We start from the raw sequence: 21,270 nt of genomic DNA, 5'->3' as shown, positions 1-21,270 counted from the left end.
GGTCAGTCAGTCACAGAACCTTCTACTAACAGGCCAGTCAGTCACAGAACCTTCTACTCACAGGTCAGTCATTCACAGAACCTTCTACTGACAGGTCAGTCAGTCACAGAACCTTCTACTCACAGGTCAGTCAGTCACAGAACCTTCTACTCACAGGTCAGTCAGTCACAGAACCTTCTACTCACAGGTCAGTCAGTCAGTCAGTCACAGAACCTTCTACTCACAGGTCAGTCAGTCACAGAGCCTTCTACTCACAGGTCAGTCAGTCACAGAACCTTCTACTCACAGGTCAGTCAGTCAGTCAGTCACAGAACCTTCTACTCACAGGTCAGTCAGTCACAGAACCTTCTACTAACAGGTCAGTCAGTCACAGAACCTTCTACTCACAGGTCAGTCAGTCACAGAACCTTCTACTAACAGGCCAGTCAGTCACAGAACCTTCTACTCACAGGTCAGTCATTCACAGAACCTTCTACTGACAGGTCAGTCAGTCACAGAACCTTCTACTCACAGGTCAGTCAGTCACAGAACCTTCTACTCACAGGTCAGTCAGTCACAGAACCTTCTACTCACAGGTCAGTCAGTCAGTCAGTCAGTCACAGAACCTTCTACTCACAGGTCAGTCAGTCACAGAGCCTTCTACTCACAGGTCAGTCAGTCACAGAACCTTCTACTCACAGGTCAGTCAGTCAGTCAGTCACAGAACCTTCTACTCACAGGTCAGTCAGTCACAGAACCTTCTACTAACAGGTCAGTCAGTCACAGAACCTTCTACTCACAGGTCAGTCAGTCACAGAACCTTCTACTAACAGGTCAGTCAGTCACAGAACCTTCTACTAACAGGTCAGTCAGTCACAGAACCTTCTACTCACAGGTCAGTCAGTCACAGAACCTTCTACTAACAGGTCAGTCAGTCACAGAACCTTCTACTAACAGGCCAGTCAGTCACAGAACCTTCTACTAACAGGTCAGTCAGTCACAGAACCTTCTACTCACAGGTCAGTCAGTCAGTCACAGAACCTTCTACTCACATGTCAGTCAGTCACAGAACCTTCTACTAACAGGCCAGTCAGTCACAGAACCTTCTACTAACAGGCCAGTCAGTCAGAGAACCTTCTACTAACAGGTCAGTCAGTCACAGAACCTTCTACTAACAGGCCAGTCAGTCACAGAACCTTCTACTCACAGGTTAGTCTGTCAGTCAGTCACAGAGCCTTCTACTCACAGGCCAGTCAGTCACAGAACCTTCTACTCACAGGTTAGTCAGTCAGTCAGTCACAGAACCTTCTACTCACAGGCCAGTCAGTCACAGAACCTTCTACTAACATGTCAGTCAGTCACAGAGCCTTCTACTCACAGGGAGCTGTAGCTGTTTATATGTTGTATTGTGGTTGTTTATGTGTTGTATTGTGGTTGTTTATGTGTTGTATTGTGGTTGTTTATGTGTTGTATTGTGGTTGTTTATGTTGTATTGTTGTTGTATTGTGGTTGTTTGTTGTATTGAGGTTGTGTTGTATTGTGGTTGTGTTATATTGTGGTTGTTTTTGTGTTGTGTTGTATTGTGGTTGTTTATCTGTTGTACTGTGGTTGTTTATGTGTTGTATTGTGGTTGTGTTGTATTGTAGTTGTTTATGTGTTGTATTGTGGTTGTGTAGGTGTTGTATTGTGGTTGTGTTGTATGGTGGTTGTATTGTATTGTGGTTGTTTAGATGTTGTATCGTGGTTGTTTGTGTTGTATTGTGGTTGTTTATGTGTTGTATTTTGGTTATATTGTGGTTGTATTGTGGTTGTTTAGGTGTTGTATTGTGGTTTTGTTGTATTGTGGTTGTATTGTATTGTGGTTGTTTATGTGTTGTATTGTGGCTGTTTATGTGTTGTATTGTGGTTGTTTAGGTGTTGTATTGTGGTTGTTTAGGTGTTGTATTGTGGTTGTTTAGGTGTTGTATTGTGGTTGTTTAGGTGTTGTATTGTGGTTGTGTTGTATTGTGGTTGTTTAGGTGTTGTATTGTGGTTTTGTTGTATTGTGGTTGTATTGTATTGTGGTTGTTTAGGTGTTGTATCGTGGTTGTTTATGTGTTGTATTGTGGCTGTTTATGTGTTGTATTTTGGTTATATTGTGGTTGTTTCGGTGTTGTATTGTGGTTGTATTGTGGTTGTTTATGTGTTGTATTGTGGTTGTTTATGTGTTGTATTGTGGTCGTTTATGTGTTGTATTGTGGTTGTATTGTATTGTGGTTGTTTAGGTGTTGTATTGTGGTTGTATTGTTTTGTGGTTGTTTATGTGTTGTATTGTGGTTGTTTAGGTGTTGTATTGTGGTTGTATTGTATTGTGGTTGTTTATGTGTTGTATTGTGTTTGTATTGTATTGTGGTTCTTTATGTGTTGTATTGTGGTTGTTTAGGTGTTGTATTGTGGTTGTATTGTATTGTGGTTGTTTAGGTGTTGTATTGTATTGTGGTCGTTTATGTGTTGTATTGTGGTTGTATTGTATTGTGGTTGTTTATGTGTTGTATTGTGGTCGTTTATGTGTTGTATTGTGGTTGTATTGTATTGTGGTTGTTTAGGTGTTGTATTGTGGTTGTATTGTTTTGTGGTTGTTTATGTGTTGTATTGTGGTTGTTTAGGTGTTGTATTGTGGTTGTATTGTATTGTGGTTGTTTATGTGTTGTATTGTGGTTGTATTGTATTGTGGTTCTTTATGTGTTGTATTGTGGTTGTTTAGGTGTTGTATTGTGGTTCTATTGTATTGTGGTTGTTTAGGTGTTGTATTGTATTGTGGTCGTTTATGTGTTGTATTGTGGTTGTATTGTATTGTGGTTGTTTATGTGTTGTATTGTGGTTGTTTAGGTGTTGTATTGTGGTTGTATTGTATTGTGGTTGTTTATGTGTTGTATTGTGGATGTTTAGGTGTTGTATTGTGGTTGTATTGTATTGTGGTTGTTTATGTGTTGTATTGTGGTTGTTTATGCGTTGTATTGTGGTTGTTTATGCGTTGTATTGTGGTTGTATTGTATTGTGGTTCTTTATGTGTTGTATTGTGGTTGTTTAGGTGTTGTATTGTGGTTGTATTGTATTGTGGTTGTTTAGGTGTTGTATTGTGGTTGTTTCGGTGTTGTATTGTGGTTGTGTAGGTGTGTATTGTGGTTGTGTAGGTGTTGTATTGTGGTTGTGTTGTATTGTGGTTGTGTTGTATGGTGGTTGTTTAGGTGTTGTATTGTGGTTGTTTATGTGTTGTATTGTGGTTGTATTGTGGTTGTTTATGTGTTGTATTGTGGTTGTTTAGGTGTTGTATTGTGGTTTTGTTGTATTGTGGTTGTTTATGTGTTGTATTGTGGTTGTTTTTTGTGTTGTATTGTGGTTGTGTAGGTGTGTATTGTGGTGGTTTAGGTGTTGTATTGTGGTTGTATTGTATTGTGGTTGTTTATGTGTTGTATTGTGGTTGTTTAGGTGTTGTATTGTGGTTTTGTTGTATTGTGGTTGTTTAGGTGTTGTATTGTGGTTTTGTTGTATTGTGGTTGTTTAGGTGTTGTATTGTGGTTGTTTATGTGTTGTATTGTGGTTGTTTAGGTGTTGTATTGTGGTTGTTTAGGTGTTGTATTGTGGTTGTTTAGGTGTTGTATTGTGGTTGTGTTGTATTGTGGTTGTTTAGGTGTTGTATTGTTGTTGCAGGTGTTACCAGTGTGGCAGGGGTCCGACTCTGGACTCTCTCTGCAGCTGGTGGACAGAGAACAGCTGACCTGTGATCAGAGGAACATGTGAGTCACAGTAACGAACTGGCACTTAGCCTACGACTTCTACGTAAGTGATCTGACTTTGATCTGTCAGAAATGTCAATATTAGGAGTAATGTTGTTGATCCATGTTGTCCCTCAAGGCACTCCAGACTGCAGTGGTTGCATGACTGCCACGCCCCCCCTGTGGCCAAACGCAGAGGCAGCCTGAAGGCCTCATACTCCCAGCTACCAGAACAGGAGATGTACGTATACACTACCTAGTATACATTACCTAGTATACACTACCTAGTACACACTACCTAGTATACACTACCTAGTATACACTACCTAGTATACACTACCTAGTACACACTACCTAGTATACACTACCTAGTATACACTACCTAGTATACACTACCTACCACATAGAGGCAGCCTGAAGGCATCATACTCCCAGCTACCAGAACAGGAGATGTATGTATACACTACCTAGTATACATTACCTAGTATACACTACCTAGTATACACTACCTAGTATACACTACCTAGTATACATTACCTAGTATACACTACCTAGTACACACTACCTAGTATACATTACCTAGTATACACTACCTAGTACACACTACCTAGTATACACTACCTAGTATACACTACCTAGTATACATTACCTAGTATACACTACCTAGTACACACTACCTAGTACACACTACCTAGTATACACTACCTAGTATACATTACCTAGTATACACTACCTAGTATACACTACCTAGTACACACTACCTAGTATACACTACCTAGTATACACTACCTAGTATACACTACCTAGTATACACTACCTAGTATACACTACCTACCACATAGAGGCAGCCTGAAGGCCTCATACTCCCAGCTACCAGAACAGGAGATGTATGTATACACTACCTAGTATACATTACCTAGTATACACTACCTAGTACACACTACCTAGTATACACTACCTAGTATACACTACCTAGTATACACTGCCTAGTGTTCACTACCTAGTGCACACTACCTAGTATACATTACCTAGTATACACTACCTAGTACACACTACCTAGTATACACTACCTAGTATACACTAGTATACACATAGTGTACATTACCTACCACATAGAGGCAGCCTGAAGGCCTCATACTCCCAGCTACCAGAATAGGAGATGTAGGCTCCCGAGTGGCGCCGCGGTCTAAGGCACTGCATCGCAGTGCTAGAGGCAACACTACAGACCTTGGTTTGATCCTGGGCTGTATCACAACCGGCAGTGATCTGGAGTCACATAGGGCGGCACACAATTGACCCAGTGTCGTTCGGGTTAGAGAAGGGTTTGGCCAGGGTAGGCCGTCATTGTAAATAAGAATTTGTTATTAACGTTAAATAAAGGTTAAATAAAAAATTATATAAAATTGACTTGTACCTACTCCCCTTGTGAAGACAACAGGCTGTTGCCGTATGTATCACACCTGTCAGCAGGGTGGGAAATTAACAGCCGCAGTGGCCGGTGCCCAAATTGTACCAGCCACAAAACATTTTATGAGGCATGTTTCCTCCATTCCTCCTGACAGAGCTGGTGTCACTGAGTCAGGTTTGTAGGCCTCCTGACTGAGCTGGTGTCACTGAGTCAGGTTTGTAGGCCTCCTTGCTCACACACGCTTTTTCAGTTCTGCCCACAAATGTTCAATGGGATTGAGGTCGGGGCTTTGGCCACTCCAATACCTTGACTTTGTTGTCCTTAAGCCATTTTGCCACAACTTTGGAAGTATGCTTGGGGTCATTGTCCATTTGGAAGACCCATTTGCAACCGAGCTTTAACTTCCTGACTGATGTCTTGAGATGTTGCTTCAATATATCCACATAATTTTCCTACCTCATGAAGCCATCTATTTTGTGAAGTGCACCAGGCCCTCCTGCAGCAAAGCACCCCCACAACATGATGCTGCCACCCCCGTGCTTCACGGTTGGGATGCTGCCACCCCCTTTTTCCTCCGAACTTAACAATGGTCATAATGGCCAAACAGTTCAATTTTTGTTTCATCAGACCAGAGGACATTTCTCCAAAAATTATGACCTTTGTTCCCATGTGCAGTTGCAAACCTTAGTCTGGCTTTTTTTATGGCAGTTTTGGAGCAGTGGCTTCTTCCCTGCTGAGTGGCCTTTTTCATGTTATGTCGATATAGGACTCGTTTTACTGTGGATATAGATACTTTTGTACCTGTTTCCTCCAGCATCTTCACAAGGTCCTTTGCTGTTGTTCTGGGATTGATTTGCACTTTTCTCTAGGAGACAGAACGCGTTTCCTTCCTGAGTGGTATGACGGCTGCGTGGTCCCATAGTGTTTATACTTGCGTACTATTGTTTGTAAAGATGAACGTGGTACCTTCAGGCATTTGGAAATTGCTCCCAAGGATGAACCAGACTTGTGGAGGTTTACAATTTTTTTCTGAGGTATTGGCTGATTTCTTTTGATTTTCCCATGATGTCAAGCAAAGAGGCACTGAGTTTGAAGATAGGCCTTGAAATACATCCACAGGTACACCTCCAATTGACTCAAATGATGTCATTTAGCCTATCAGAAGCTTCTAAAGCCATGACATCATGTTCTGGAATATTCCAAGCTGTTTAAAGGCACAGTCAAATTAGTGTATGTAAACTTCTGACCCATTTGAATTATGATACAGTGAATTATAAGTGAAATATTCTGTCTGTAAACAAGTGTTGGTGAAATGACTTGTGTCAAGCACAAAGTAGACGTCCTAACTGACTTGACAAAACTATAGTGTGTTAACAAGACATTTGTGAAGTGGTTGAAAAACAAGTTTTAATGACTCCCCAACATAAGTGTATGTAAACTTCCGACTTTAACTGTATGTATATATATATATATATATATTTATATATATATATATATATATATATATATAAACTCAGCAAAAAAAGAAACGTCCTCTCACTGTCAACTGTGTTTATTTTCAGCAAACTTAACATGTGTAAATATTTGTATGAACATAACAAGATTCAACAACTGAGACACAAACTGAACAAGTTCCACAGACATGTGACTAACAGAAATGGAATAATGTGTCCCTGATCAATGGGGGGGGGGTCAAAATCAAAAGTAACAGACAGTATCTTGTGTGGCCACCAGCTGCATTAAGTACTGCAGTGCATCTCCACCTCATGGACTGCACCAGATTTGCCAGTTCTTGCTGTGAGATGTTACCCCACTCTTCCACCAAGGCACCTGGATGTTCCCAGACATTTCTGGGGGGGAATGGCCCTAGCCCTCACCCTCTGATCCAACAGGTCCCAGACGTGCTCAATGGGATTGAGATCTGGGCTCTTCGCTGGTCATGGCAGAACACTGACATTCCTTTCTTGCAGGAAATCATGCACAGAAGGAGCAGTATGGCTGGTGGCATTGTCATGCTGGTGGGTCATGTCAGGATGAGTCTGCAGGAAGGATAATAATAATAATATATAATAATATATCCCATTTAGCAGACGCTTTTGTCCAAAGCGACTTACAAGTCGGCTGGGGCCACTACTTTTACATATGGGTGGTCCCAGCGGGAATCGAACCCACGACGCTTGGCGTTGCAAGCGCCATGCTCTACCGCCATGCTCTACCGACTGAGCCACACAGGACCCCACAGGATACCACATGAGGGAGGAGGATGTCTTCCCTTTAACGCACAACATTGAGATTGCCTGCAATGACAACAAGCTCAGTCCGATGATGCTGTGACACACCGCCCCAGACCATGACGGACCCTCCACCTCCAAATCGATCCCGCCCCTTGCAGCATGCCTAAAGCACGTTCACGCAGATGAGCAGGGACCCTGGGCATCTTTCTTTTGGTGTTTTTCAGAGTCAGTAGAAAAGCCTCTTTAGTGTCCTCTAAGTTTTCATAACTGTGACCTTAATTGCCTACCGTCTGTAAGCTGTTAGTGTCTTAACGACCGTTCCACAGGTGCATGTTCATTCATTGTCTATGGTTCATTGAACAAGCATGGGAAACCGTGTTTAAACCCTTTACAATAAAGATCTATTTGGATTTTTATGAATTATCTTTGAAAGACAGGGTCCTGAAAAGGGGACGTTTCTTTTTTTGCTGAGTGTGTGTATGTGTGTATATAATATTTTATATATGAGGTCGACCAATTTATGATTTTTCAATGCCGATTATTGGAGGACCAAAAAAGCAGACACCGATTAATTGGCCAACTTACATATTTCGGGATTGAGATCTGGGCTTTTCAATGGCCATGGCAGAACACGGACATTCGGGCCAATTAATCGGTATCGGCTTCTTTTGGTCCTCCAATAAAAAGTAGTTCTGGGTTAGAGCGTAGCACTTATACATATACAGTTGTAATAATGACAATTACAACAATGCTGAATGAACACTTTTATTTTAACTTAATATAAATAATCAAAATAATTAATGAAACATGTTCAATTTGGTTTAAATAATGCAAAAACACAGTGTTGGAGGAGAAAGTAAAGGTGCAATATGTGCCATGTAAAAAAGTTCCTTGCTCAGGACATGATGTTCTGATAGAGCTGCTATTACTAGCCTGTTCAACCTCTGTTTCGTGTCGTCTGAGATTCCCAAAGATTGGAAAGCAGCTGCGGTCATCCCCCTCTTCAAAGGGGGGGACACTCTTGATCCAGACTGCTACAGATCAATCTCTATCCTACCCTGCCTTTCTAAGGTCTTCGAAAGCCAAGTCAACAAACAGATTACCGACCATTTCGAATCCCATCGCACCTTCTCCGCTATGCAATCTGGTTTCAGAGCTGGTCATGGGTGCACCTCAGCCACGCTCAAGGTCCTAAATAATATCATAACCGCCAGACAGTACTGTGCAGCCGTATTCATCGACCTGGCCAAGGCTTTCGACACTGTCAATCACCATATCCTCATTGGCAGACTCGACAGCCTTGGTTTCTCAAATGATTGCCTCGCGTGGTTCACCAAGTACTTCTCTGATAGAGTTCAGTGTGTCAAATCGGAGGGCATGTTGTCCTGGCCTCTGGCAGTTTCTATGGGTGTGCCACAGGGTTAAATTCTTGGACCGACTCTCTTCTCTCTATACATCAATGATGTCGCTCTTGCTGCTGGTGAGTCTCTGATTGACCTCTACGCAGACGACACCATTCTGTATACTTCTGGCCCTTCTTTGGACACTGTGATAACAACCCTCTAGACGAGCTTCAATGCCATACAACTCTCCTTCCGTGGCCTCCAATTGCTCTTAAATACAAGTAAAATTAAATGTATGCTCTTCAACCGATCGCTGCCTACACCTGCCCGCTCATCCAACATCACAACTCTGGATGGTTCTGACTTAGAATATGTGAACAACAACAAATACCTAGGTGTCTGGTTAGACTGTAAACTCTCCTTCCAGACTCACGTCAAACCTCCAATCCAAAGTTAAATCTAGAATTGGCTTCCTATTTCGCAACAAAGCATCCTTCACTCATGCTGGAAGTGAAATATGGAACCGTTACGTATTTTATCTAACGGGCGGCAACCCTAAGTCTAAATATTGCTGTTACATTGCACAACCTTCGATGTTATGTCATAATTATGTACAATTCTGGCAAATTAATTTTTGTCTTTGTTAGGAAGAAATGGCCTTCACGCAGTTCGCAACGAGCCAGGCGGCCCAAACTGCTGCGTATACCCTGACTCTGCTTGCACAGAACGCAAGAGAAGTGACACAATTACCCTAGTTAAAAGAAATTCTTGTTAGCAGGCAATATTAACTAAATATGCAGGTTTAAAAAAATGTGCTTGTGTATTGATCTTAAGAAAGGCATTGATGTTTATGGTTAGGTACACATTGCTACAACCACAGTTCTTTTTTCACGAATGTGCTTGTTAAATCATCACCCGTTTGGCGAAGTAGGCTGTGATTTGATGATAAATTAACAGACACTGATTATATTCAAAGCAGGACAAGCTAGTTAAACTAGTAATATCATCAACCATGTGTAGTTAACAAGTGATTATGTTAAGATAAGTTTAATGCTTGCTAGCAACTTACCTTGGCTCCTTGCTGCACTCACATAACAGGTGGTCAGCCTGCCACGCAGTCTCCTCATGGAGTGCAATGTAATCCGCCATAATCGGCGTCCAAAAATGCAGATTACCGATTTATGAAAACTTGAAATCGGCCCTAATTAATCGGCTATTCCGATTAATCGGTCGACCTCTAATATATATACACACACTACCACTCAAAAGTTTGAGATCACTTAGAAATGTTGTTTAAAGAAGAGCACGTTTTTGTTCATTAAAATGACTTCAAATTGATCAGAAATACAGTGTAGAAATTGTTAATGTTGTAAATTGCTATTGTACTTGGAAATGGCAGATTTTTTATGGAATATCTACATATGCGTACAGATGCCCATTATCAGCAACCATCACTCCTGTATTCCAATGGCACATTGTGTTAGCTAATCCAAGTTTAGCATTCTCAGTTTATCAGTCTCAACGTCAACAGTAAAGAGGCAACTGACTCCGGGATGCTGGCCTTCTAGGCAGAGTTGCAAAGAGAAAGCCATATCTCAGACTGGCCAATAAAAATAAAAGATTAAGATGGGCAAAAGAACACAGACACTGGACAGAGGAACTCTGCCTAGAAGGCCAGCATCCCGGAGTCGTCTCTTCACTGTTGACATTGAGACTGGTGTTTTGTGGGTACTATTTAATGAAGCTGCCAGTTGAGGACTTGTGAGGCTCTAATGTACTTGTCCTCTTGCTCAGTTGTGCACCGGGCCTCCCACTCTTTCTATTATGGTTAGAGCCAGTTTGCGCTGTTCTGTGAAGGGAGTAGCACACAACGTTGTACGAGGTCTTCAGTTTCTTGGCAATTTCTCATGGAATAGCCTTCATTTTTCAGAACAAGAATAGACTGACGAGTTTCAGAAGAAAGTTCTTTGTTTCTGGCCATTTTGAGCCTGTATTCGAACCCACAAATGCTGATGCTCCAGATACTCAACTAGTCTAAAGAAGGACAGTTTTATTGCTTCTTTAATCTGGACAACGGTTTTTAGCTGTGCTAACATAATTGCAACAGGGTTTTCTAATGATCAATTAGCCTTTTAAAATGATGAACTTGAATTAGTTAACACAATGTGCCATTGGAACACAGGAGTGATGGTTGCTGTTAATGGGCCTCTGTACGCCTATGTAGATATGCCATAAAAAATCAGCCGTTTCCAGCTACAATAGTAATTTACCACATTAGCGATGTCTACACTGTATTTCTGATCAATTTGATGTTATTTCAATGGACAAAAAAACTAGATTTTCTTTTAAAAAACAAGGACATTTCTAAGTGACCTCAGTCTTTTGACCAGTAGTATATATGTGTAGATGTCCCACCCTGCCTGCCAATAGCCCAAGTGTTCTCCCATTGAACCACCATAACATGCTTCCTAATGCTGCTGTGTTCCAACAGGTTCCTGCAGCACTTTGCTCTGAGCAGTGTGGGTCAGGAGCCCATCCAGGATGACCACCTGGGGGCACTGTTCTCCACGCCAGACACCAGGAACCCTCTGGCAGGACGCACTGACAAGGTAACCAACCCTCTCACAGGATAGGACTGACAAAGTAACCAACCCTCTCACAGGACAGACTGACAAGGTAACCAACCCTCTCACAGGACAGTTGACAAGGTAACCAACCCTCTCACAGGACAGACTGACAAGGTAACCAACCCTCTCACAGGACAGACTGACAAGGTAACCAACCCTCTCACAGGACAGTTGATAAGGTAACCAACCCTCTCACAGGACAGACTGACAAGGTAACCAACCCTCTCACAGGACAGTTGATAAGGTAACCAACCCTCTCACAGGACTGACTGACAAGGTAACCAACCCTCTCACAGGACTGACTGACAAGGTAACTAACCCTCTCACAGGACAGTTGATAAGGTAACCAACCCTCTCACAGGACAGTTGATAAGGTAACCAACCCTCTCACAGGACTGACTGACAAGGTAACCAACCCTCTCACAGGACTGACTGACAAGGTAACCAACCCTCTCACAGGACAGACTGACAAGGTAACCAACCCTCTCACAGGACAGTTGATAAGGTAACCAACCCTCTCACAGGACTGACTGACAAGGTAACCAACCCTCTCACAGGACAGACTGACAAGGTAACCAACCCTCTCACAGGACAGACTGACAAGGTAACCAACTCTCTCACAGGACAGTTGTCAAGGTAACCAACCCTCTCACAGGACAGTTGACAAGGTAACCAACCCTCTCACAGGACAGTTGACAAGGTAACCAACCCTCTCACAGGACAGACTGACAAGGTAACTAACCCTCTCACAGGACAGACTGACAAGGTAACTAACCCTCTCACAGGACTGACTGACAAGGTAACTAACCCTCCCACAGGACAGTTGACAAGGTAACCAACCCTCTCACAGGACAGTTGATAAGGTAACTAACCCTCTCACAGGACAGTTGACAAGGTAACCAACCCTCTCACAGGACAGTTGACAAGGTAACCAACCCTCTCACAGGACAGTTGATAAGGTAACTAACCCTCTCACAGGACAGTTGATAAGGTAACAAACCCTCTCACAGGACAGACTGACAGGTAACTAACCCTCTCACGGGACTGACTGACAAGGTAACTAACCCTCCCACAGGACAGTTGACAAGGTAACCAACCCTCTCACAGGACAGTTGATAAGGTAACCAACCCTCTCACAGGACAGACTGACAAGGTAACCAACCCTCTCACAGGACAGTTGACAAGGTAACCAACCCTCTCACAGGACTGACTGACAAGGTAACCAACCCTCTCACAGGACAGTTGACAAGGTAACCAACACTCTCACAGGACAGTTGACAAGGTAACCAACCCTCTTACAGGACAAACTGACAAGGTAACCAACTCTCTCACAGGACAGACTGACAAAGTAACCAACCCTCTCACAGGACAGTTGACAAGGTAACCAACCCTCTCACAGGACAGACTGACAAGGTAACCAACACTTTCACAGGACAGTTGTTAAGGTAACTAACCCTCTCACAGGACAGTTGACAAGGTAACCAACCCTCTCACAGGACAGACTGACAAGGTAACTAACCCTCTCACAGGACTGACTGACAAGGTAACTAACCCTCCCACAGGACAGTTGACAAGGTAACCAACCCTCTCACAGGACAGTTGATAAGGTAACTAACCCTCTCACAGGACAGTTGATAAGGTAACCAACCCTCTCACAGGACAGTTGACAAGGTAACCAACCCTCTCACAGGACAGACTGACAAGGTAACTAACCCTCTCACAGGACAGTTGATAAGGTAACAAACCCTCTCACAGGACAGTTGACAAGGTAACTAACCCTCTCACAGGACAGACTGACAAGGTAACCAACCCTCTCACAGGACAGACTGACAAGGTAACCAACCCTCTCACAGGACAGACTGACAAGGTAACCAACCCTCTCACAGGACAGACTGACAAGGTAACCAACCCTCTCACAGGACAGACTGACAAGGTAACCAACTCTCTCACAGGACAGTTGACAAGGTAACCAACCCTCTCACAGGACAGACTGACAAGGTAACCAACCCTCTCACAGGACAGACTGACAAGGTAACTAACCCTCTCACAGGACAGTTGATAAGGTAACTAACCCTCCCACAGGACAGTTGACAAGGTAACTAACCCTCTCACAGGACAGTTGACAAGGTAACCAACCCTCTCACAGGACAGACTGACAAGGTAACCAACCCTCTCACAGGACAGTTGTTAAGGTAACTAACCCTCTCACAGGACAGTTGATAAGGTAATCAACCCTCTCACAGGACTGACTGACAAGGTAACCAACCCTCTCACAGGACAGTTGTTAAGGTAACTAACCCTCTCACAGGACAGTTGATAAGGTAATCAACCCTCTCACAGGACTGACTGACAAGGTAACTAACCCTCCCACAGGACAGTTGACAAGGTAACTAACCCTCCCACAGGACAGTTGACAAGGTAACTAACCCTCCCACAGGACAGTTGACAAGGTAACTAACCCTCTCACAGGACAGTTGACAAGGTAACCAACCCTCTCACAGGACAGACCGACAAGGTAACTAACCCTCTCACAGGACAGTTGATAAGGTAACCAACCCTCTCACAGGACAGTTGTTAAGGTAACTAACCCTCTCACAGGACAGTTGATAAGGTAATCAACCCTCTCACAGGACTGACTGACAAGGTAACCAACCCGCTCACAGGACAGTTGATAAGGTAACTAACCCTCCCACAGGACAGTTGACAAGGTAACCAACCCTCTCACAGGACAGACCGACAAGGTAACTAACCCTCTCACAGGACAGTTGATAAGGTAACCAACCCTCTCACAGGACAGTTGACAAGGTAACTAACCCTCCCACAGGACAGTTGACAAGGTAACTAACCCTCTCACAGGACAGTTGATAAGGTAACCAACCCTCTCACAGGACAGTTGACAAGGTAACCAACCCTCTCACAGGACAGTTGATAAGGTAACAAACCCTCTCACAGGACTGACTGACAAGGTAACCAACCCTCTCACAGGACAGTTGTTAAGGTAACTAACCCTCTCACAGGACAGTTGATAAGGTAACCAACCCTCTCACAGGACTGACTGACAAGGTAACCAACCCGCTCACAGGACAGTTGATAAGGTAACTAACACTCTCACAGGACAGTTGATAAGGTAACCAACCGTCTCACAGGACAGTTGACAAGGTAACCAACCCTCTCACAGGACAGTTGACAAGGTAACCAACCCTCTCACAGGACAGTTGATAAGGTAACTAACCGTCTCACAGGACAGTTGACAAGGTAACCAACCCTCTCACAGGACAGTTGACAAGGTAACCAACCCTCTCACAGGACAGTTGATAAGGTAACTAATACAGATTACTATTCTGTCTTCCCAGCTCCCACTACTTACCACATGTTGTTGATTGTCCAGGAGTCTGATGTACCTGTGTGTTTGTATGATAACAGGTGGTTATAACCATCATCTCTGGACTACCGGGCAGCCACAAGAACAGACTGGTTAACTTCCTGGTCCAGCTGAATAGAGAAGGAGGAAGGTGAGGCAATAAGAACTATAACTCTGACCCACAGTACAGTATGTGTCTGACTGTGTTGTTCCCCGCTGTGGTGTTCCCCGCTGTGGTGTTCCCTGCTGTGGTGTTCCCTGCTGTGGTGTTCCCCGCTGTGGTGTTCCCCACTGTGGTGTTCCCTGCTGTGGTGTTCCCAACTGTGGTGTTCCCAACTGTGGTGTTCCCAACTGTGGTGTTCCCCACTGTGGTGTTCCTAACTGTGGTGTTCCTAACTGTGGTGTTCCTAACTGTGGTGTTCCCCGCTGTGGTGTTCCCAACTGTGGTGTTCCCCACTGTGGTGTTCCTAACTGTGGTGTTCCTAACTGTGGTGTTCCCTGCTGTGGTGTTCCCTGCTGTGGTGTTCCCCGCTGTGGTGTTCCCCACTGTGGTGTTCCCCGCTGTGGTGTTCCCAACTGTGGTGTTCCCAACTGTGGTGTTCCCAACTGTGGTGTTCCCCACTGTGGTGTTCCTAACTGTGGTGTTCCTAACTGTGGTGTTCCCCACTGTGGTGTTCCCCGCTGTGGTGTTCCCAACTGTGGTGTTCCCCACTGTGGTGTTCCTAACTGTGGTGTTCCTAACTGTGGTGTTCCCCACTGTGGTGTTCCCCACTGTGGTGTTCCCCACTGTGGTGTTCCCAACTGTGGTGTTCCCCACTGTGGTGTTCCTAACTGTGGTGTTCCCCACTGTGGTGTTCCTAACTGTGGTGTTCCTAACTGTGGTGTTCCCCACTGTGGTGTTCCCCGCTGTGGTGTTCCCCACTGTGGTGTTCCTGACTGTGGTGTTCCCCACTGTGGTGTTCGTAACTGTGGTGTTCCCCACTGTGGTGTTCCTAACTGTGGTGTTCCTAACTGTGGTGTTCCCCACTGTGGTGTTCCCCGCTGTGGTGTTCCCCACTGTGGTGTTCCCCACTGTGGTGTTCCTAACTGTGGTGTTCCTAACTGTGGTGTTCCTAACTGTGGTGTTCCCCACTGTGGTGTTCCTAACTGTGGTGTTCCCCACTGTGGTGTTCCTAACTGTGGTGTTCCTAACTGTGGTGTTCCCCACTGTGGTGTTCCCCACTGTGGTGTTCCTAACTGTGGTGTTCCCCACTGTGGTGTTCCCCACTGTGGTGTTCCCCACTGTGGTGTTCCCCACTGTGGTGTTCCCAACTGTGGTGTTCCTAACTGTGGTGTTCCCCACTGTGGTGTTCCCCACTGTGGTGTTCCCCACTGTGGTGTTCCCCACTGTGGTGTTCCTAACTGTGGTGTTCCCCACTGTGGTGTTCCCCACTGTGGTGTTCCTAACTGTGGTGTTCCCCACTGTGGTGTTCCCAACTGTGGTGTTCCTAACTGTGGTGTTCCCCGCTGTGGTGTTCCCCACTGTGGTGTTCCCCGCTGTGGTGTTCCCAACTGTGGTGTTCCCCACTGTGGTGTTCCTAACTGTGGTGTTCCCCACTGTGGTGTTCCCAAATGTGGTGTTCCTAACTGTGGTGTTCCCCGCTGTGGTGTTCCCAACTGTGTTGTTCCTAACTGTGTTGTTCCTAACTGTGGTGTTCCCAAATGTGGTGTTCCTAACTGTGGTGTTCCCCACTGTGGTGTTCCCCACTGTGGTGGTCCTAACTGTGGTGGTCCTAACTGTGGTGTTCCCCACTGTGGTGTTCCCAACTGTGGTGTTCCCCACTGTGATGTTCCCAACTGTGGTGGTCCCAACTGTGGTGTTCCTAACTGTGGTGTTCCCCACTGTGGTGTTCCCAACTGTGGTGTTCCCCACTGTGGTGTTCCCCGCTGTGGTGTTCCTAACGGTGGTGTTCTTAACTGTGGTGTTTCCCACTGTGGTGTTCCTAACTGTGGTGTTCCCCACTGTGGTGTTCCTAACTGTGGTGTTCCCCACTGTGGTGTTCCCAACTGTGGTGTTCCCCACTGTGGTGTTCCTAACTGTGGTGTTCCTAACTGTGGGGTTCCCCACTGTTGTGTTCCCAACTGTGGTGTTCCCCACTGTGGTGTTCTCAACTGGTGTTCCTAACTGTGTTGTTCCTAACTGTGGTGTTCCCCACTGTGGTGTTCCTAACTGTGGTGTTCCCAACTGTGGTGTTCCCAACTGTGGTGTTCCCAACTGTGGTGTTCCCCACTGTGGTGTTCCTCACTGTGGTGTTCCCCACTGTGGTGTTCCCCACTGTGGTGTTCCCCACTGTGGTGTTCCCCACTGTGGTGTTCCCCACTGTGGTGTTCCCCACTGTGGTGTTCCTAACTGTGGTGTTCCCCACTGTGGTGTTCCCAACTGTGGTGTTCCGAACTGTGGTGTTCCTAACTGTGTTGTTCCTAACTGTGGTGTTCCCAAATGTGGTGTTCCTAACTGTGGTGTTCCCCACTATGGTGTTCCTAACTGTGGTGTTCCCAAATGTGGTGTTTCTAACTGTGGTGTTCCCCACTATGGTGTTCCTAACTGTGGTGTTCCCCACTGTGGTGTTCCTAACTGTGGTGTTCCCAACTGTGGTGTTCCCAACTGTGGTGTTCCCCACTGTGGTGTTCCCCACTGTGGTGGTCCTAACTGTGGTGTTCCCCACTGTGGTGTTCCCAACTGTGGTGTTCCCCACTGTGGTGTTCCCAACTGTGGTGTTCCTAACTGTGGTGTTCCCCACTGTGGTGTTCCTAACTGTGGTGTTCCCCACTGTGGTGTTCCCAACTGTGGTGTTCCCAACTGTGGTGTTCCTAACTGTGTTGTTCCTAACTGTGGTGTTCCCAAATGTGGTGTTCCTAACTGTGGTGTTCCCCACTATGGTGTTCCTAACTGTGGTGTTCCCAAATGTGGTGTTTCTAACTGTGGTGTTCCCCACTATGGTGTTCCTAACTGTGGTGTTCCCCACTGTGGTGTTCCTAACTGTGGTGTTCCCAACTGTGGTGTTCCCCACTGTGGTGTTCCCAACTGTGGTGGTCCTAACTGTGGTGGTCCTAACTGTGGTGTTCCAAACTGTGGTGTTCCCCACTGTGGTGTTCCCAACTGTGGTGTTCCCAACTGTGGTGTTCCTAACTGTGGTGTTCCTAACTGTGGTGTTCCCAACTGTGGTGTTCCCCACTGTGGTGTTCCCCACTGTGGTGTTCCTAACTGTGGTGTTCCTAACTGTGGTGTTCCCCACTGTGGTGTTCCCCACTGTGGTGTTCCCCACTGTGGTGTTCCTAACTGTGGTGTTCCCCACTGTGGTGTTCCCAACTGTGGTGTTCCCCACTGTGGTGTTCCTAACTGTGGTGTTCCTAACTGTGGTGTTCCCCACTGTGGTGTTCCTAACTGTGGTGTTCCCCACTGTGGTGTTCCCCACTGTGGTGTTCCCAACTGTGGTGGTCCTAACTGTGGTGGTCCTAACTGTGGTGTTCCCCACTGTGGTGTTCCCAACTGTGGTGTTCCCCACTGTGGTGTTCCCCACTGTGGTGTTCCCAACTGTGGTGTTCCCAACTGTGGTGTTCCCAACTGTGGTGTTCCCCACTGTGGTGTTCCCAACTGTGGTGTTCCTAACTGTGGTGTTCCTAACTGTGGTGTTCCTAACTGTGGTGTTCCCCACTGTGGTGTTCCCAACTGTGGTGTTCCCCACTGTGGTGTTCCCCACTGTGGTGTTCCTCACTGTGGTGTTCCCCACTGTGGTGTTCCTAACTGTGGTGTTCCCCACTGTGGTGTTCCCCACTGTGTTGTTCCCCACTGTGTTGTTCCCCACTGTGTTGTTCCCCACTGTGGTGTTCCCAACTGTGGTGTTCCCCACTGTGGTGTTCGTAACTGTGGTGTTCCCCACTGTGGTGTTCCCCACTGTGTTGTTCCCCACTGTGGTGTTCCTAACTGTGGTGTTCCTGACTGTGGTGTTCCCAACTGTGGTGTTCCTAACTGTGGTGTTCCTAACTGTGGTGTTCCTAACTGTGGTGTTCCTAACTGTGGTGTTCCCCACTGTGGTGTTCCCCACTGTGGTGTTCCCAACTGTGGTGTTCCCCACTGTGGTGTTCCTAACTGTGGTGTTCCCCACTGTGGTGTTCCCAACTGTGGTGTTCCCAACTGTGGTGTTCCCCACTGTGGTGTTCCCAACTGTGGTGTTCCTAACTGTGGTGTTCCCCACTGTGTGTGTATATTCTACCAGTTGGGTTGTCTACCGTCCAGGTCCAGACTGCAGTGATTGTGTCTAACTGTAGTGTTTCCCCTGTGTGTGTTGATGTGTAGGTGGGTTGTCTACCGTCCAGGTCCAGACTGCAGTGATTGTTTCTCCACCTCCCACTTCCAGCGCTACCTGTCCTGCTTCCTGGAGACACAGAGAGCACCTGGAGGGAAGCCCCGACTACTGCTGCTCACTCCTGGGTATGTACACATTAAGCTGTGTACCAGTCTCTAAGATCATCTGTTATAGTAGCATGTAGTGTACAGAAGTCAACCAGACAGATATACCCTCCATTAGCTCTGTTATAGTAGCATGTAGTGTACAGAAGTCAACCAGACAGATATACCCTCCATTAGCTCTGTTATAGTAGCATGTAGTGTACAGAAGTCAACCAGACAGATATACCCTCCATTAGCTCTGTTATAGTAGCATGTAGTGTACAGAAGTCAACCAGACAGATATACCCTCCATTAGCTCTGTTATAGTAGCATGTAGTGTACAGAAGTCAACCAGACAGATATACCCTCCATTAGCTCTGTTATAGTAGCATGTAGTGTACAGAAGTCAACCAGACAGATATACCCTCCATTAGCTCTGTTATAGTAGCATGTAGTGTACAGAAGTCAACCAGACAGATATACCCTCCATTAGCTCTGTTATAGTAGCATGTAGTGTACAGAAGTCAACCAGACAGATATACCCTCCATTAGCTCTGTTATAGTAGCATGTAGTGTACAGAAGTCAACCAGACAGCTATACCCTCCATTAGCTCTGTTATAGTAGCATGTAGTGTACAGAAGTCAACCAGACAGATATACCCTCCATTAGCTCTGTTATAGTAGCATGTAGTGTACAGAAGTCAACCAGACAGATATACCCTCCATTAGCTCTGTTATAGTAGCATGTAGTGTACAGAAGTCAACCAGACAGATATACCCTCCATTAGCTCTGTTATAGTAGCATGTAGTGTACAGAAGTCAACCAGACAGATATACCCTCCATTAGCTCTGTTATAGTAGCATGTAGTGTACAGAAGTCAACCAGACAGATATACCCTCCATTAGCTCTGTTATAGTAGCATGTAGTGTACAGAAGTCAACCAGACAGATATACCCTCCATTAGCTCTGTTATAGTAGCATGTAGTGTACAGAAGTCAACCAGACAGATATACCCTCCATTAGCTCTGTTATAGTAGCATGTAGTGTACAGAAGTCAACCAGACAGATATACCCTCCATTAGCTGCTGGTGTCACTGATGATCTTTCTGTTTATAATCCACTGGTTAAATCTCTTTCCTGTGTCTGTAGATTCTCTCTATCTCTAGATGGCTTAACCCTGACTATCTCTATCTCTAGATGTACAGATGTATTAGACGTGGTCCAGGCGGTCCTGTCCCATCCAGATGCTGTGGTCCAGGCCTGTTTCACCATCGGGGCGGTCACAGCCTGTGTGGACCCTCTCAGCTCGTACATGGAACACAGGTCAGGACACCTTCCACTGGTCACACATGAGGCTGTGGTGGAAATTTGATCAAGACAGTGATTGTCAAGCAAATAACTGCCGTTCTCACGGTAATTGACCGTTAATTAACATAAAATAATTGAGCCTAAAAGCCACTGATGCAGACCTTTGAAACATCTACATTTTTTTTAAAATAAAAAAACATCTATTTAATATATCCTACACCTTCACAATAAATCCATTATTTATTTTTTACAGGTCTAAAGAAACATGATATAAAGGAAAAGTAGTTTATTTCAGAAGAACAGAATAGTTTACTCTGAGTTGTCCTTATGTTAGGTCCTGATCTGGCTATGCCAAATGGCTGTGGGCTATACTAGTTCATTTAGCAGACAAGATTTGCTTAGAATGTCGTGGCGTTATTTATGGTTTATAGTTTAAATAATAACATTGAACAAAGCTTAATAAAATAGAAAGGATATTTTATCCAAACGATAATAGGCGGCTATTCTGTGTTGTTTGGTCAACAAAGAAACAGGTCCTCCTAGATGCTTAATTTAGAGTCATTAATGTAACTTTAGTTGTTCTACAAACGTTGGCCTGTATGTTTTGATGTTTAATACATTGTAAGGCTGCATGATGGGACTCTAATGATGATTTGAAAAAACTTGCTTGAAATGCATGAGCTCTGCTTTGTTTTTTTGCCACGCTGTACATACTACATCAGTCACAGTTTGACAAGCACTTGATTATACCTCAAATTTCACGGTGGCATCCCCTTTGTGACCGTAATGCACCCTAAAAAATACATTACTTTTGCGGCCAGTGGC

At 45.1% G+C, this 21,270-nt stretch overlaps 1 protein-coding gene across 1 annotated transcript in view; it reads left to right on the top strand.

Moving 5' to 3' along the window:
* dnaaf9 (dynein axonemal assembly factor 9) overlaps positions 1 to 21,270 on the top strand; it is a 120,103-nt gene that overhangs the window by 63,531 nt on the left and 35,302 nt on the right. Inside the window, exons 22-27 of the mRNA XM_064953088.1 lie at positions 3,670 to 3,755; positions 3,874 to 3,975; positions 11,211 to 11,328; positions 14,770 to 14,858; positions 19,044 to 19,178; positions 20,335 to 20,460. Of these exons, the coding sequence (XP_064809160.1) occupies positions 3,670 to 3,755; positions 3,874 to 3,975; positions 11,211 to 11,328; positions 14,770 to 14,858; positions 19,044 to 19,178; positions 20,335 to 20,460 (656 nt within the window). The remainder of the gene's footprint in view (positions 1 to 3,669; positions 3,756 to 3,873; positions 3,976 to 11,210; positions 11,329 to 14,769; positions 14,859 to 19,043; positions 19,179 to 20,334; positions 20,461 to 21,270) is intronic.

The sequence above is a fragment of the Oncorhynchus masou genome, chromosome 32 (assembly GCF_036934945.1).
Source record: "Oncorhynchus masou masou isolate Uvic2021 chromosome 32, UVic_Omas_1.1, whole genome shotgun sequence".
In the NCBI taxonomy this organism is placed as follows: Eukaryota; Metazoa; Chordata; class Actinopteri; order Salmoniformes; family Salmonidae; genus Oncorhynchus; species Oncorhynchus masou.
Note: the sequence above shows the minus strand (reverse complement) of the source record. Positions and strands in the feature narration are given on the sequence as shown.